The 18,879-nt window shown below is 43.5% G+C and overlaps 1 protein-coding gene across 1 annotated transcript; it reads left to right on the top strand.

Moving 5' to 3' along the window:
* The first annotated feature begins 2,331 nt into the window (after window positions 1–2,331).
* Window positions 2,332–17,652, top strand: LOC118788342 (V-set and transmembrane domain-containing protein 2B-like). Its single transcript, XM_036544304.1, has 5 exons — window positions 2,332–3,048; window positions 3,878–4,062; window positions 4,841–4,870; window positions 5,817–6,231; window positions 17,181–17,652. Exons 1-5 carry the CDS (start codon window positions 2,976–2,978, stop codon window positions 17,267–17,269), a joined length of 792 nt encoding a protein of 263 aa, XP_036400197.1. The 5' UTR covers window positions 2,332–2,975; the 3' UTR covers window positions 17,270–17,652.
* Window positions 17,653–18,879: the final 1,227 nt, after the last annotated feature.

The following is an 18,879-nucleotide window of genomic DNA, read 5'->3' as shown; positions in this document are numbered from 1 at the left end:
CCTAACTTTCCTGTCCAGTACAGTGTTTACTTATTCTGTGGGCAAACAAGTCTTGTACTGAAATGTGAAAACATTTTCAGTGATATCTGTCTGAAAATTGGTGCACTGCACGATCTTGGCTGATCGGTTGCTGTTTTTTGCGACTTTGGGGGGTTATGAGGCACTCTTGTTATTAGTGTTGTCACTGGAGATGGTCATCGGTCTGTGTGTATGTGCGGGATGGAGGGTGAGTGATGGTGTTAGTTGTAGAGTGTTGTGGGAGTAACTTGAGTACCGTTTTGGGATGCATAAACGGCTCTTTCACTAAGTCACTAAGGGCAGAGTTTCAGCACTTCTGGGAAATGTGCCATCTCACAATAAGATGTTGATGATTTTTTTGCCTGTTATTCATTTTATAATGTCAGAAATAAAGTTTTGTATGTTATTTCACTGTGCAGACCTACCTTCTTGGGCCATTTAGGCCATAAGGCCATTTAGTCTACTCATTAAAAGGGTATGTATTAAAACGTATTAGAAAGTATTTAAGGACCTGCTTTCATCAGACTGGATGCAATCCTTGCTGTCTAAGAGTCCTCTGATTTTGTGTGTGTGTGTGTTTGTGTGTGTGTGTGTGTGTGTGTGTGTGTGTGTGTGTGTGTGTGTGTGTGTGTGTGAGAGAGAGAGAGAGAGAGAGAGAGAGAGAGGCAGAGAAATCATGATACAATACCAGAGGTGGAGACACCACTAGAGTGGACACACATGTGTTGTCTGTCTTAACTTCTCAAGGTGAACTGCCTTGATACAAGTGAGGCTTGAGAGACAGAAAGAGAGAGATGCTTAATTGGTGGATAGCTGGAAGTCCCAAGTTAACCTTGGCCTTCTGCCTCCTCAAATGCTGGTCTGAACAGAACCTTCTTGAACATGCTTGAATAACATTAAAATCCTTTCACATAAATGGGCAACCTGAAAAGTCAATGAAGGGAAATGTACTTGGTGCAATATATGTGTTGTATTCAACTGTTTTTTTGTTTTTGTTTTTGTTTTTTGAGGGGGGTGGATTTTTTTCTCTCAAATTCTCACTCTCTTTCTCATTTGTATTTCTGTTTCTCTGCATGTATTCAGGAAGTCTCTCTTACTCACTCACTCGCTCACTCACGCTCTCTCTCCCTCTCTCTTGCCTCTCTCTCTCCCCCAGCACCCCTGATCTCGTTGTGGCTGAACTGTTAATAAGTGAGTTTTAGTGAACAAGCGGACCTTTATTTGTTCCCAGCTGGAGAGGCCGTTTCAGGATTCAGCCAGAAGGACAGTCTGCCACACCAACTGGGCGTCTCTGGAGAGCGCTGGATCAGAGTGACAATGCGGGGACACATCTGCCACCGCCACCTCATTAACACTATCGCACACGTGTTTCGGAATTTGACATGTTGTATAACTTCGGTCTCCCCGCAAGTACTCAGTCTGCGTGTGCACCTGGGATTGTCGGGGACCCGCAAACTGGATAATATTGTCAGATTGGTTTTGCTTCATATCCATGCGTGGAAATGCAGGACTCTGACTTGAAGGCGTCCATATATGAGGGGCTGGTCTTTATGGGCCTGGAGCGCGAAACGAGTGATCCATACACTTCTTGGATCCCGTGCACAAACCATTCTGCGGTTCCTTCAGGCATGAATAGAGATGAAGGGCACACTGATATAATGAGTGCTGCGCTCATTGCCTTTATAAGATCGTCAACATCATCGTCGTATTCATAAATGTTCTAGCCATGATAATTGTTATTGTTTGTTGCAATTTAAATATGTACAAATACCATATTGGGTATACCAAATCAAAGTCCATTTCGAAACACATAAATTTAAAAAAGAGATTTAAAAATCGCAATATCCTAACGTTATCACGCCACAAATATGTTGTGACACTGACTAAATCTTACATGGCCTCACCGATATGCAGTCTACGCATTATATGAATCTCTGTTTTGTGTGTCTGCTCAGGGTAATACAGATCGACCCCGCGCTTTTAATACCGCAGGCTGAACAGCGGCTGGCTGATTTACAAAAGAAAAAAAAAAGCTTAATCCCTGGTGTTTTAGTATTTCACATTAAATTAAATACGGCTGCCCACTGTCTGAACGCGGCTGCTTTAAGAGCCGCTTGTTGATCTTGGAGAGAAAAACAACATGAATCTTCTTGATTCTGTATATTTTCGGGGCTGGCATTTCGCGTGGACGTCAGTTTGTGAAATTTCTCCTCATAGGGTGAGCGGCGTGTTGATTTGAAAGAAGAAAAGGCTGGTTCGGTTCCAGCGCTAGTTTAGCAGCTGGTAGTGTTGCGCACATTGCACACACACACACACACACACACACGAGCGCGCGCGCAAGAGAGAGCACACACTCGCATACACCGAACTCGTTGGAAATGCCAAAGCGCCTCCTCACTGCTATGCGCTCACACTCAAAGCAGAAGGATCCGGTCACGCCAGCAGAAATTATCGAGTGATCTCCTAGTCTCTGACAGAACGGGGGAATCTCTAGTCCGCAGCAGATCTTCGTCTGGGGGCAAGATCCAAAAGGGATGTTTTGGTGATGGGTATTGGGGAAGAGTACGAGAAAGCTTCCGCCCAAGTGGAAAGCAAAAGGTACAGATTTATGAGAGCCGAAAATAAGTTTGGTTTCGTCTTGAAGCACACCGGGAATTAAGGAGCCGTAGATTTCAGGAATAACAAAATCTCCAGAGAAGCCGCGGTTCATATACGCATCCGTCAACGAGAAAGGGATTTTGTATCTGTCACCTTTGGATTTATACTTGTGTTTGTCCTGCCTACACGACAGCGTTGGGAGTACTCTGCTTGGATTTGGAGAGGTATCCGCTACCGTTGGGGGAAAAAAACACAAGACTCTTGTCATTTTTTTCGCAATGGAAATGCAGGTGTGATAAGTATTAGAGGTCAAATGACCGTCGTCCCTTGGTCTTTAATCTAACTATCGTATTTATGAGATGGAAAAACGGGGACTCTACGGCGTCCTTTGTTATCTCATGCTAAATGCGCCTCTGTTGTTTTACGTAAATGGTAAGTAAACTTGAATGATTGTTGATTTAAGTGAAGTCTATTCATGTTTATTTAAACAAAACCATATAATAATCTGCATAGAATTGTTTAGTTTGTATAATATTTGAAACACGGGAGCTGTCAAAGGTTATATCTTGCTTTTGGGGCTGATTATACTGAAAATTGTATCATCTGTAAGCTCAAATCCTGTTTTGCAACAGTTTCATTTGGGTCTTCATAATTTATGTTACAACAGAGACGAGAAATAAAACTGTATTAAGGATTGTAACGTACGCACACAGATTTACATATTTTTAGTTCAATTGAGTGTTATGCCTTAATGTAATGAGTTTAAAAGATGTCAAACTTGGAATATGAACGATTAAAATGTTAACACATTTTACACCATTTAAGAGTAACGGTTAATGTTTACGAATCAACTGCAATGAGCGTATGCAGTCCTAGAAAAAATACTTTAAGTGCCTAGCTGGTTGCATTGGCAGTAGCCTAAATCACTGCACACGCATCCGTCTTGCATTGATGTGTTTCTGTGTGTGACATATTGTGGAGGTGTTAGCGTTCTGTGACATTTTTGGTATGCGGATATATCTTATTCATGACTTTCCGTTGGAATGCCCAAGACTGCACTGACTGATCATCACGGTATTCCAAAATTGGCGAAAGAGGAGGGGAGATGTGAGCATTGCGAGGAACTTGCATACAAATAACCCTCTCCTATAAATTACAGAATTCGAAGATTTATTTTGCCTATACTGTTAACCGACAGAACACTCCTGCTGTCGAATTCCACATGTTAACCAAAACCTTGTCATTCTTTCCCTTCCGTTAGCCACATTTACTGAAGTTCCCAAAGATGTAAATGTCGGTGAGGGAGAAGATATCGAGATGCCCTGTGCTTTTAAGGCCGTCGGGTCTACACCGTTCTCCCTGGAGATCCAGTGGTGGTATAAGGAAGCAGCCCCAAGAGAACTTGCGCACGAGCTGCAAATTAGCTCCCCTGCGAGCAGAGCAAAGGTAAATTTGTCAGCTGCGGAGCGACGGCAGCTATCGCCGCTTTGTAGGAGCTGCATCAGAGAACAGAGAGCGGTCTGACAGGAGAGCGGCGCGCACCGCCCGCTTACCTCTGCTGCGGCGGAGTTCGCGCAGTAGGAACGCGATGGACCCCTTTGTGTAACAGCGCGTGTCAATTCAAAAGCACACGAAGACATATCGATGATAACCACCCCTGATTGCTTTTTTTTTTACAAATGTGGGATGTGGGGGAATGAGATGAAATTGATAATATGAAAGGACACCCGAAACATAGATCCTGTTTTCAGCGCTGACATTTTCTCACTCTGTGAGAAGAATCACTTTCAGATAGCCTTGGCGAAGTAATAACGCAGTATGTAAGAGAAACAGTTTATGTTTGGGAGAGTCTTCGGTAAAGGCAAACTCAAAGACTGTATGAAATCTAGTTGTCTTTGATATATTTTTGCAGGCCAGTATATATTGATAGTCAGATGAAAGTATCGCTTCTTGCAGTGAATGCACGATACGTATCGCTTTGTGCTATTTTCAAACTGTTGCTGTCCATGGTCCCTTTGAGGCTGAAGTCGGTTTGGTGACATGGCTGGCGAACAGCTGTGCCGTAATAATATAAATAATAATAGTTCAAGACCAGGCTGAGATAAAAAGACACTAAACCGACAAAGAGAATTTTGTACCCATGGGAATGATTTTTCTTGCTAAATGTTGAACAGTGCTGAAATGTTCGGCCGGCCGTTATATGACGGATATTTTCTGCTTTCAGGCTGCCCCCAGGGAAGCTACAAAAATAAGTGTGAGTGTTCCCCGCATTTTTCCTTATTCTTGGTCCTTTTATTGCCTTGCTGTGCACTTGGTCGAAAAGAAATGATAAAAACGTCATAGCGACAGTAAAAACCAGGAACATTTCAAACGAGCCTCTGTCAAGTCGTTACAGTCGGGTAATTTACAATGTAGGTTTATCTACCCAGAGCACAGCAAGAGGTGTTCATGTTGACTTTGGCATGTTTGCCTACAACTGCGTTTTGTCAAAATGACGACCGCAATAACGTCATTATTGCATTTTAAATACGGCTGCACGAGACGCACCTTTTCTATGACATTGATTGTTTTAGATGCTATAAATACAGACTGATTAAATTCTGATGCCTTACTTATTAACTGGGAAAGAACATTACATCATGGTACACTTGCATATGTATAATTATCTAGAATATTTGATGACATTGTAGTTTTTCTGCTTGTATTTGTCACCTCAGTATTTCACAAACTCACTGAAGCTTAAGCATGACCATTTGTATTTACGTCGTTAGTTCTGATTTTTAAGGAATGCACTCTTTGAATGTCTTTCAATTTCATGTGACTATTGAAATTTAGGTTTAAGGTTTTGATTGTCTTTGCCTTTGATTGTCTTTCCAAAAGGAAGCACTGAAAAAAATTTCTTCAGGGTCTAAATTCTTACTGAAAAAAGAGTAATGAAACTAATACGGTGATTTTACAGGCTTGTGCATGAGAGGAGCAAGTACTTAGCTGTAGCAGACAGCGTGAGAATAGCATTAATATTTATTTCACCCTTGGATGAATCCCTTTTCATGCAAACATCAGACAGACAGTACAGACTTTGTGCTCAAGCAGTAGAAACGAGGAGGATGCCCAGATAAATACAGAAACACCAGAATGGGTTTTGATGCGTTGATGTTATAATCTCTCTCTCCCCCCCCCCCTTTTTTTCCTTCTTGCAGACGGTGAGAGTGCAGGGCAACGCCATCTCTCACAGGCTTCGCCTCTCCAACGTGCAGAAGATCGACGAGGGCGTGTACGAGTGCCGGGTGTCGGGCAACAACGCGGACGAGACTCAGGAACACAAAGCCCAGGCCACGCTGCGGGTGACCCCGCGCGACGGCATGGTGGCCGAGGAGGCCGTCTCCCACATCCAGAACAGGTGGCCCTGGAGGAACAGCAACGGCCCCGCCGGAGGCCGGGCCACCTCCGAGCCGGGCCAAGGAAAGCCCCCTTACGCGCCCCCTCCAGCGGGACCGGGTGCCGGACCCGGCCCTGCCCCCGCCGCCTCCACGACAGCAGTGGCCTCTGCAGCAAAGTCCTCGGCTTCGCCCCAGCCCGGCAATGCGGCCATCCTCCGACAACAGCACGGAGCCGGTGAGTCGCGGTGCCACAGTGGCCCCTAGTGGCCGTGCATGGGAAATGGAAGTGGGCCAGTCAATCTTGTGAGTGTGTGTGGGTGTGTGTATGCTTGTGTGTGTGTGAGAGAGAGAGACCATAATTTTCCAGAACATTCCAAGGAGCAGGCTTCAAAGCGGGGTGTGTGCTTTACAGGCAAATTGAATTGTTTTCAATTTTTGCTTTTGCTTTTATTTGAACACGGAGATCTCTCAATGCTGAAAGTTTCTATGGCTGGCTTCTAAACACGTTGAAGCACCTGTGGAATTTAAAAAGCCCTTCTTTGTAGCAGGTTTGATTTCCTTGCAGCTATGTCTGGAATAAAACTCTCTAAAAGAGCCTGTGGTCTGATGGCTTCCCCTCTTGATAGCAAAAGCTTGATGCTATCTTGTTGGGGTTTTTTTGTGGCGTGGATGTTTTCTGTACAGCCTGATGGAAAAGCAGACCAAACAGAATGATCTGGCTTTGTTATCAGATATCTTTGTGCTATATATAGAGCCGCAGATTGCCTTCTTCCTAAGAGCTTGAAGGTGTCTTCATTTCTCCCTAACGTTCCCTCAGTGTGGGGACCTTGTCTGTTGTGATAGCCTGCAGCGCTGCTGCCATCACAGGTGCTATCAAAGGTTGCGCCTGCCCCAGGGGACCACAACATAAAAGGAATGCACGATAAATGGAGGAAGTCCCGGTTTTTTCTCAGATGAGAGCCATGCCACTGTGGACCCGGCTCTTTGTAGTCTGGGTGAAGAGGGATGGCGAGCATCGCAAAGAGGCTCGACGTCTTGTTATTGGAAAATTAGCATCAGATGAGCTCGCATGTTTGCGCTGCGGAGATCAATGAAGCAAGTCCCAGAATAATTGCATTTCACAGGAGCTGCAGAAATGTTTAATACACCATCATGCTGTATTAGGTCTGTCCCTGAGTCTCCATCGCTGTGTCTGACTCTGTACTGTGTGAGAGGGGGGGGCCAGGGTACAAGTGTGGTGTTTATAAGCAGGGTCTGTCTGTCTGCAGTGAGGGCAGGAGCATGCCGTTCTCTCATCCGGGCACTAGGGGGCTGTGTCTACGGTGGAGTCACAGCCAGTCATTGTCACAGCCTGTTCTCTTGAGGGGCAGGACGGATGGGGTATCTTTGCAATGAGTCTCGCTAGCTGTTAGTGTGCTCTTGAAACAGGTGCATTACCTGAATAGTTCTCATAAAAAGGAACAAAGGCATTTGAAAGGGCCCTTGGTTTTTGGACTCACTCAAGCATAATCGTCAGATATGAAAATGTCAGTCTGTAGAGTACGGATAGAACATCGGTGGCAGTGACACAGGGTAAAATTGTAATGGAGAATGAGATGTCAAGGGCCAGTGTTCTTTGGAGACATGGTTGTTCTTCCACATCACTAAATGGGGCAGAAATCATTTTCTTCATACGAGGGTGAGGGGTAGGAGGTCTGGTATTACTGTTTGATGTCCTGTGTTGATCTGGAGAAGAGTTGGGGTGGTCATGGTCTCCATCTTTTCTGGATCACTGTTTATATGGGATGATATGTGACATTGGGGACTGGAGATGTTCATCTATCCTCTGTGGTGCTTCCCCCTTAATTTTTGAGTTACAAATGTACATTTGAGTAACAAAGTAACATTGAGTAGCCTTTATTCTGAGTAACAATGTTTTTTCTGTTTGTTTTCATTGCACTTCATCATTAGTATAGCCATCATGAAAATCATCAAAAAATATTGTGTCACAGTTGGAAAAACACAACACTGTCTTATGTATTATTTGGAGTTAAAGGCAGAGGAAGGTTTGATTGATTACATCCCAAAAGACAATGTGCAGCAGTGGTTAGACTGAATACCCCAGGCCTCATTTTGTAGACAGGACCTCTGTGCCTTTGAGCCCAAATAGCCCCATCTTCTGTGAACAGGAAGCCAGCCAATGGGCACGCGTTCAGGACGATGCATTGACCCAATGGCTGATCTTCTTTCTTTCCTTCTTTCAACAGAACACCTATTGTTTTACATTTCACCCTAAGAATTCCTATATTCTTCTCCCCTCAGATTCCGTTCCATAGCTCAACTCTGTTCTAGTCAAACATCTGTTAAACTAATCGGCTCTCAGGTTGAGTTTTTATACCAAATAAACACGCTTGTCGTGCACTGGTGTGGGAATAGCGTTCTATTCCGTTGCGTGCAGACATTTTCACTCCGATAAGCCATTCTGACACTAGTGCACTGCAGGTCTCTCACGCATTAAATGCCAGAATAAATCAAATACAGTAAGTGGCCACCTGACACTTTTATATTGACAGAAAAAAGCAGAATTTGTCTTGGCTTTTTTGACTGAGCCCCTCGAATATTTGTCATCAGATTGTGATGGGTTAGAAAGCCACCTGGCAAATTTAAAAGATTACCCTTTTCAGCCCCGGTGCGCCAGGAAATCCGAACAGCCTCTAAAATGCTTGCATCTGCCACTTCCTGGAATGTCATTTCACTGAGTGGCAGAAACAATTAATACTGAAGAGGAAATGCCAGAGGCAAGTGGCAGATAAGACCGGTCCTCAGTGTGCTGTCAGTTGTTTCGAATTGCTTCTCACATTTTTGTAATTCATTAGGTATTTGGTCACCTTGCCGGAATAAAGCCGCAGCCAGCAGAACTAAATGATTAAAATGATAGAGTGTGTTTTAGGCGTTCTAGAAGGAACCGGCATCCCTTTCAGACAAATGCAAGAACTGAAACACCTTGGAAACGGAGGCTGCATCCCCCCCTCACTCAGAGACATTAATCAGACGTTTATTTTGTAAAAATAAGCATATTTACAAAATAAATTGTGTTTACCTCATCCGTAATCGAATATTTACAACATGCCCATTTACAAAAAATTACATATAAAATCACATCCATTGTTCATTTCTATTTGCTGCAGACTACATAATTGGTCTCCTCCTGGTCCAAATGAGTTGTGTGGTTCACAGAGGAGCTTGCACCTTTGGTATATGCTGTAAGGGGATGGATGTGCAGGTATATGTTTTGAATGCAGGTATAAATTTAGAAAAATGCTAATCATCACACTTTTTTGTGTTCCACATTGATGAGATATATCAGCTTCATATATCAGTGATATCAGTCAGCTAACTCAAGTTTCTTGTATCAGTTACACGTATCAGTCCAAACTCAGTATCAGGGGACGGTCTCTGAAGGACAGTGTGGCATAACGTTGTTGATTCCCAGAGAAGTGTTGGAAAATAAATACCTTTCCTGTGAAATTACAGTAAAAAACATTTGAAAATGGAAGTACTGTGCTCTATATGCGATGAATAACGCTTGTTTTGTCTTCCAGCCTGGAGATGTGTCTTTGGTACTGTATGTAGGTATTAGATTAAGTTTAAAATCGGTTTATATAATAGATAGATAGGTGAATGACAGTTTAAAGCTTTCTTGTTGGGAAAATATTTTTGTCTGTGATGAACAGAGAAAAAATATGCCGTTTTTTATTATTTTCTAGGAGGTGAGCTGCTTTGTTAGTAAGCATTGATAAGCTGGGCAGTGTTTGTGCTCTGAGTGGGAGTTGGCAGGTGTGCTGGTGCAGGAGTGGGGGGATGTGGGCAGGGGGTAGAGGGTGAGGTTGGCGTGTTGGAGAATGGGCAGCCTGCCCTGCTGTTGTGGGCATTAAGAACTCAATCTGTAACATTCAGACCCATAATGCACTGCCCTGGCTGCTACCTCAGCTGACATTGGCATCATTGGTTTGTGGGGTTTTACTGATCTCTGTCCTCAGTAGTCTTTGTCTCTGTCGCTCAGCGTGTTTGTACTTGAGGTGTGTGTGTGTGTGTGTGTGTGTGTGTGGTGTGTGTGTGTGACACAGACAGAAGGAGTGTGTTTGTGCACATGGTTTGTGCATGTGTACTTGCACATGCATGTATATTTGTCTTAGTGAGCGCATGTATTTGCAGATATGTGTTTATGTGTATGGAGTCTTCCTTTGATACCAACCATGAGTCAGTCTCTCTCTCTCTCTCTCTCATCCCCCACCCCTAGCCCCTCTAGTGGTCTTGTTTGGTAGTTTTTAAAAATACTGCATCTGGGGAGCAAACATAGAGGCATTCAACACAGTATCGTACCATGACAGAGATAAACACAGTGAAACTTCTTCTCACAAATGAAATCGTTTCACTCGACTTTTAATGGACACGGACAGTGAATCCTCGGGCTATTTCAGATTTCCCAAACTATACCAGCAAGAGCTTATTGGAGCTGTGTATGACGCACGTATGCGATGATACAGAGTGGCATTGTGGTCAGAGAGCTGTCCTTGTAGCCGGAGTGTTTCAGTTAGCACAGAGGTTGGGGAGTTGCTAAAGTACCCTTGAGCATGGTACTTAACCTGTATTTCCTCAGTAATTGTCCAGCTATACAAATGGATTATATGGGGAAAGGGACACTACCAGGACTAAGTGAGTTGCCCTGGACATCTGCTTAGCAAGTAAATAATGAGATCAAACTGTCAGCCAGCGATGACTGATGACAGTTCGCGCTTTCACTGCTCTCCTTGTGTTCGCCCCCCACTACCCCCCCCCCCTCCCCATCCTCCCTCTGCGGATTAAATTGCGGCCCTTCGCCCGGCCCCGCTGCCCCCCTCTGCCAAACGCCGGGGGCCGCGCTTGATGGAACAGGTGACAGAGGCAGGGGCTTGCGTGAGAGGAATGCTGCTGCCGCTGGCCGCCCAAACCCCCCACCTCCCTGCCAGCAATCAGGGTCCTTGTGCTCCGGGGGTGGATCATCTCAGAACGCTGTTGTCCTGCTGCCCTGGGGGGGTTTGGGCATGGGGGGCCCGATCGCACTCGAAAAGCAACATGAGAGTCGGGGTAACAACGGTGACGGGCCGCCGTTGGGACCACTCCATCCATTAGCGAGCCCGTGCGCCGCGCCTCTCTCCCCTGCCGCCGCTCAGGACCCGCCATTTAAGCACTGGGGTAATGGATTGCGCTTTTTGTGTTCACTGCCCTCCGCCTCTTATCCAGCTCGTGGGTGTTTCTGCCCCCTGCTTTGGTGGAGCGGTTAGGCGCTTGACTTCCCTCCTCGCAAATTAGGCACAGCCTTCAGGCATACAGTACAGAGGGACCGTGAGCAGCGCTCTCCCTCTGTGCTGCACATTATAATAAATGAAGAGAAAAAAGCTGTATGAAAAAAGCTACACAGAAAGTGTAACTTTACATAAAGGATCCACAAAAGGAAGCATAATGTCCCCTCATTAACATGGCCATACTGTTTTAGAAAGGACTAATGAACATTCACCTTAACTGCTTAATAGTCGCTAAGGCAAAGTGTGAGAGTGCATCCTATGTAAAGAATAAAACCCATGCATGTGAATATGTGTGGTACATCACTCTATATCTGCTGGTATAAAATGCATCACCTGCTTCATAAAGCAGCAATGGCATTTTTAGAAAGTAGGTTTTATAAAGCTTCGTTTAAGCATTTAAAAAGGAGCAGATTGTTTTATCTGATTCTGCCCTCCTTGATGTGGAGGAACAGGGTGAGCCAATGAGAGGAGAGCAGCGCCTTTGTTAGCCCAACACTGTTGTAGAGCACTTTCTTCCTCACCCCCTGCCTTTAATCTTTTTCCTCCTTTTATTGAATTCTGTCCCATCTTTTTTTTTTTTGTCTCCTGTTTTTCCCTCTCAGTCTCCTTCTCCTTTGCCTCCGCGTGTTCTATCTCTCTCTCTCTCTCTCTCTCTCTCTCTCCATCATCACCGGCATCCTAGCCAGTGCTGCTGCTGCTACAGTGATTCATTAAGACTGCAGGCTGTGTTATCTTCTCCTGGTCATCTCCCTGCCCTGGTTCAACATCCCCATTCCCCTTCACGACCACATCAAATCCCCTGCTGGTGCTCTCTATTACAGCTGAGATTCGGCTCCACTGTCCCCGTGAGCAAGTGTTGTTTTTTTAATAACATTATTTATGTATTTGCATAACAGACACCCTTATGCGGGTGACCTATCCATTTGTACAAATGGATACATGCTGAGACAACTGAGGTTAAGAATCACACATATTAAGAGGCAGCCATCAGGTTATGAGTCCAGTACCTTAAAATGAGATTGAGGTGAAAAGTCTAAATATGTTTTGAGTTTTATATCCCGTGTCACCTGTTTTATGATACTTATAAAGTGCTCACATGCATGACTGAGCTCTCAGCACCACATCCTTCAAGGCTCGAACCCCAGTTTCCTGCTCCGTCTGTTAGTTTTTGTCATCACCTGCGTTTCCTTTGCCAGTTTAATGCACTCATACCAACATATATGTCTCTTGTTCACAAGATAGGTTCAGTCCAACCATTGGGAAGACCAGATGAATGTTGCTTCCTCTTTTTGGGCTAGCATTGGTAGCTTTCTGATCTCTTGTGGCACAAAGTATCATGCAGAAAAAATCTTGAACATGGAGGTTGTGTAGAAAGAGAATGGAGATTATGGTTTGGGTTCTACCTATGAGTGAATTTACCTGACCTGCCCTTGATGATTTGAGGTGGGTGAACATTGAACAGGACCAATTAGGACTGTATGCAGATATAAACCCATAGAGTGGGTCTTGTATTATTTGTCTCCTTGTTTTGTTTTAGTATTGTACCGTATAGTTTTGCACAGTGTAGTACCAGCATTTTCGCTTAATTTGCAGATACTGAAATCTCCCTGTGTACAAAGTGTACACTGACATGCTTGCAAGACTGACACCAAAGACAAGACATAAGACATTCCGCCTATTTTTCCCAATCATAAGACTAGACCTCCCTTGTGAACAAGAGACTGCAGTCATGTAGGGGACAACATTTATCATATTGTTCAGCTTGTGCCTGAAAGGCTGTAACATACACATAGCAGTAGAGCAGTGTGCAGCAGCCGTATACAGTGCTATTTAGGGAGCTAGCTTTGCACAAGTCACAAGTCGACAGCTTCAAATTTAGGATGGGACAGTGCTGATATACCCTTGTGCCTGGTATTGGTTCATTAAATAAGCAACTGTGGGACTGGAAATTGTGCAGAATGCAAGCTGTGTACATCCCCTGGATTAGGGCATCTGTACTCTTGTTGTGAGAGCATCTGATCTGGGATCAGCATGATCAGAGCCCCTAGAGAAGGCCCCTGCAGTGGGTGAGTGAGCAGCCAGTCTCTCCCTCTGATCGGTATTTAATCGCATTTTCGGTTTCCCTCACAGTGGAGCCAGGCAAAATGACTCCCTCCCAATCAGACCAACATCATGCAGATAATCAAGTGTAAATGGAGTTTGAGGCTTGCAGCCTCAGTCGTGTCGTGAAGATTTCACAGCCCACACCTTTTGAAAAGGAGAGGGAGAGAGCTGACACGCTCAGACCACAGGACATTGGTGAACCGTGTGGGCAGCAGTACGGTTTAGTGGTCAGGACTCTGGACTCTTGACCAGAGGGCAGTGGAGATTAATCATTCTGAGCACAATTCTGGGGTGCACTGGACCAACACATCAGTGCCGCTCCAACAAATGGGCAATTTTTAGAGTGTAAGCGATGTTCATTTGCCTGCATAAGAGCTCTCTGCTCGGCCAGCTGCATAAAGTGGCGATCGTTGCGTGCATACCCAAATCATCTGGGTTTCAGGTCTAATGCATGGGAAGGATCCCAATGCCCTGATCAGTCACAGCTGAGTTGGAATGGTCTGTCTAAATGGTTCTCTAGGTAAAGGAGAGTTCACTGCTGGCACCAAGGAGGTACTTTCTCGTGCAATTGTAATACTTTTTTTTTTTTAATCAAAGGGTTGCCATGGAGCCAGCCTTTGTATTCTTAGAGCGTTTCAACATGACAGGTTTTTATAAATCTTTAAGTGTGTTCCACGACTGGCCACTGCGTCGAAAATCTAACCAAGGCACCCTAAAAGAATGAAGAATCTTTTCTTCTTTCTTCCCCCCGTTTTTGAGCAGAGGGAAGTAAACGCATCAAAAGGTAGAAACGACACATCAGCAGTTCATCTCCGGGATGCAGCTAGCTGGCAAAGGCAGGCTCCAGAGCTCACAGTAATCCTCGGCTGAAACCGAACTCCCCGCTCAGAGCAGCACTGTGACCCTGAAGCGATGTGGCCAGATCCCTGGAGAATAACATTATCTGACCTTACAAAATATGAGAAGTGCAGAAACCAGCTCCCGTGAACCATTTTGTGAATTTGCTTTTATGTTATTCTGCCAAAATAGATTAAAGCCGACATCCAAGTAATGCACTCTGTGTTTGTGGGTGGTTTGCTCTGGTAACTCCTACGGTGATGGAGTAAACAATGGCTGGGAGAAAGTGAAAAGATTTCAACTGATTTAGTGATGACTTTATTTGTTTTGTGTGGATTGTTGGCACTATGGTTCTTAAACTATGTTTGAGTAGCTCAGTAAATGCAGGAAGAAGAATACATCTAAGTTGCAGGAAAAAAACAGGCATATTAAGCAAATACTTCTGGAGGCGTAAAGGTTTAAAGGTTATTGCTACGGCGACTAGCAAAGTGAACGGTGACATCTGTTGGGTGCAGCTGAAGATGACGTGTGTCACCCGGGCCGGTTGATGGACATGGGGACTATCAGCTCAGACCGTCTCGAGGATTCTCAAATAAACACCTGTCATTTCTTTCTGGGGAGAAGAGTTTCAAATTAGCTGCCTTGTCGAGGAGTTATCCCTGCCGACATGAGATGGGTCCTTATTTCAGTCGCAGTGGGTCAGAGGGGATGCGCAGTGAGAGAGAAGGAGTGAGCCATCGGACTGCATCTCAATTTCTCCTTTTAGCTCCCCATACTCTCTCTCTCTCACTGACACTATCTCTTTCACTCTACCACTCTCTCTCTCTCTCTCTCTCTCTCTTTACATCTCTCTCTGGTGCCTTCAGATGCAGCGTTTGCTTTTTGTCTGGATTCACAGTCGTTAAGAATGTTGACCTCCCTCCAGCTGAGCCAAGCCTCTGTCCAACTGAATACAGTTTATTAGGAGTGCCATTGGGCATGCCATACACACAGACACACAAACTTTCCCCCCCAGAGGACGGTATCACAGACTGTTTTCTCGAGCTGTTGTCTCATTTGCTGCCTCAGAAAAGAAAAGACCACTAGTACTAGTGGTTACTGTACACAGTTGCTGCTATTGCTATATATAATAACTGTTATTGTTAAGGATGCACCAATTTATCGGCCGTACATCAGTATCAGCTGATATTCGCCTTGTTGACTGGCATCAGCCTATCAGCAAATTAGATGACATTCACCGATGGCAGTGGCTGATGTTAATCTGTTGTGTCGCATCAATTTTGCACTGGCTAAATGTTGTGTTTGTTATTTGCAGTCTGACTCAGACAACAGTAGCCTACCCATCTGCAGATTCAGAGAAGATCCAATACGTGGTAGCCTACTATAATTAGCCTTATTCACATGGTGGCCATTTTGCTCTCACGTCACGCTCAGGGTGGGAGCAGGGTAACTCTTTAGTCAGCATCTATGGCAAAGTGGACCAAAAGTGTGACGTGTGTCTGTATCTACCTTTTGAAGAAATAAAACAAAAATGGCCAGGTGGGTCAACAAAGATCCCTAAAAGAATTCAAAATAGATGGATTTAAAATTATATCCACTAATTATTATATCCACTAATGAATGAATGACCTGGCGCACTTAACGCTAGCTAGTTAGCTAATGCTAAGTTTCTAGCTAGCTAGCAAACAGTACTAAAGGTCAGAAGTCAATACCTTGGCTTGCAGTACGGATGTTAAAATTAACTATTTGTTCATAAGAGACATGATGAAGCTGTATTGGTTTGATAGCTAGCAAAGTGCGTGAAAGCCAAATTAGCTAGCTAGCTAGCTACAATACAAGTCAGCTTGTTGCACAGTCAGCTGAAAAGTAAAATACCACCTTACAAAGACAAATCTAGCTAGCTAGCTAGCTACAATACAAGCAAAACAATAAACATAACTAGCTAGTTACCATCACATTCCACTGACAAATACAAATATCACCTTGCAAACAAACACATAGCTAGATAGCTACAATAAAAACAACATAGAAAGCTAGATAGCTTGCTTGCTAATTTGGCTTTCACGCACTTTGCTCAGCTGTCATATTACTAAGAGCTAGCTAGCTATCAATCTAATAAAGCCTCATCATGTCCCTTCTGACCAAATAGTTCGTTTTACCACAGACACTGCAAGCAACCTGGTCTGACAGCTTGAGTACTGTTATAAATTTGTATGATTGCATTTGTGCTCATTCAAAGATAGTGTGATGAATCAGTTCAGGTATTTTTTATAATGAAGATTTCCTGGCAAAGGGGGAATAAAAAACAAATAACAAATTTACATATTATAGTTCAGCTTGCTGACAAGGCTTGTGTGACGGGTTGAAAGCCTAAATAATCAGATTTCTAAGATGGAATTTATAGTAAAAGCCAGAAATCATAAAGTGTGCAAAAGATGGCCTGTACCAATGGTTTACTACCCACTTTGGATGTATGAATAATTTTTAAGGTGATACCAGGTGTTAAATGTACACTAGGAACATATGTGCAGTAGTTACAAAATGGCTATGATACAATATACTGTATTTGACAATATGTGACAATTTTGGGACATTTAAAGTAGTTTTTCTAAAGTCAGTTATGTCTGCACTGTTCAAGTTGAGTCACATAGAAATATCTATCTAGCTTCAGAAATACCATTCACACACACACACACACACACACACACACACACATGCACACACACACACACACACGCACACACACACACACACACACACACACACCCCTGGCAACCTAAACTCACTCTCAAAAGTCAGGGGAAGGACTGAAGAGATAAAAATATGTTGAATAAACCCAGTATGTGCACTTTTCAGTTTTTAAGAAGAGAATCCCATCTTGTCTGATAAAATCTTCTTTTTCCCTTCTTCCTATAACCAGGTTCTGGAGTCATCATTGCCACAGACCCTCTCCTGTACGTCTCCCTGTTGATCCTGCATTGGCTTCTCGCCTTCCTGGTCGCCCACTAAAAGACTTAAACCAAACATCACCCTGCTACGTTTCCACTTAATTTACCAAACAACAAAGGGAATACTATATACCTATATGGCACACCACTGAGGAAGTTGTAAAGAAAAGGACTTGTCAGGACAAAAAAAAAAAAAAAAAAGAATGACAATCTTCTAAGCAGGACTTACAGAAGACTTGTCAGAATGTGGGATGTAAATGGATTGCATAAGAAGCATGACAAAAAAAATAAATAAATAAGGGAATCTATGTGAATATGAGCTTCACACTTCTGTTATGCACACAGTCAACAGCCACAAAACGATGCGTTGAGTTTCCAAATAACTAGCATTCGCCTTGCCCCCTGCATGGCAGCCATTATTTATTTTTATTAATTTTTTTTTTTTCCAGGATGTTTTATTTTTATTGAATTTTTTCAGATTCGACAAAAAAAAAATCAAACAACAAACAATTGGTTTATTTTATTTTGTATTTTACCAGCACTTTTTTGTTTCATTTTTAAAATTTTTCTCTCTCTGTGTGAAGAACACTCCTCGTTCTCTTCCGCTTTTGCATGAACTGAGCGGTTAGATATCGTTTGTTCCATCCCAGCAGCATCGAAGACCAGGCTCACTCGCGTCTGGTCCAGGACTGGAGACTATGTGTAGGTCTGTGATTTCAGCTTTCTGTGTTTCCTTTTTTCTTTTCTTTCAAAGCATTTTTCTTGATGTATACAAATATGTCCTTCTTCTATATTTTGATTAAATAAGGCACACCTTACCATAGTTGTTGTTAGTCACCGTCAACAATGTTTATTTTTATTAAAGATATGGTGATCAAGGTATAAAAAGTATTGGTATGTTGCCAACACCATGTGAAATAAAGGTTGTTTTTTTTTTAAATAAACACAACTCTCCCAAGCGTGGTATGTAAATGTTGTTGTTGCGCAGTTAGCGAGCTAACATGATTATGTGGTCAATTAAACCAATTTAAGGTTTTTTAAAGCTACAGGTCAGCCATTTTAGGAAGGGCTATACTTGAAATGTGTCAGTAAATAATTTGCAGTCTATGTCCAAGATTTATGGCCCATGCAATTCTGCACTATACAAATTTTTTGCAGTCACTCACAGACAAATCTGTTCAGCAATGTTAAAATGCTGCAGGCACAAGCAGGGCTGTGCTCTAGCATCACTGCGTGATTTGAGGGTCTCCGCAACCTCCCTGGGTTCACTGAGCTGCGATGCAGTCTTTACACTTAAACAGGCTCAGACAGAGTGGAAGAAAGCTCCTCGCACGTAAGCATGTCCAACTAACCAAAAGCGAGCTGCACTCTCGTTTCATTAGTCAAATGTGCATCTCAGGGGGATGGCGGCGGTAAACAGCCCCTCCGTTCCTTATGATATCAGTACATATTCAGTGAACATACACCAAATTTCTTCTTAAATATTGCATTGGTTATTTCGGGCCATATTCATGAATGTTTTGTATTTTGAGGTTAGGCCCTTCCCCAGAAAATCTTTCATTTAATTGTCAGTGCAGGGCACGGATCACTTCTGCCTACTTAAAGACAAAGAAGCAAATAATGAAGCCATGACAACCGTAATATTTTTAGAGCATGAGCCTGTGTGTAATC

This window comes from Megalops cyprinoides, chromosome 13 (assembly GCF_013368585.1).
Source record: "Megalops cyprinoides isolate fMegCyp1 chromosome 13, fMegCyp1.pri, whole genome shotgun sequence".
NCBI classification, from domain to species: Eukaryota; Metazoa; Chordata; class Actinopteri; order Elopiformes; family Megalopidae; genus Megalops; species Megalops cyprinoides.
The sequence above is the reverse complement of the archived record's forward strand: the minus strand, read 5'-3'. Positions and strand labels throughout refer to the sequence as shown.

What these genes read in the sequence shown, in the direction of transcription:
- LOC118788342 (XM_036544304.1), top strand. Translation starts at nt 2,976, where the DNA reads ATGGAAAAACGGGGACTCTACGGCGTCCTTTGTTATCTCATGCTAAAT. An exon ending in CCCCTGCGAGCAGAGCAAAG is followed by an intron (nt 4,063 to 4,840) that starts GTAAATTTGTCA and finishes TTCTGCTTTCAG; the next exon opens with GCTGCCCCCAGGGAAGCTAC. An exon ending in GGGAAGCTACAAAAATAAGT is followed by an intron (nt 4,871 to 5,816) that starts GTGAGTGTTCCC and finishes TCCTTCTTGCAG; the next exon opens with ACGGTGAGAGTGCAGGGCAA.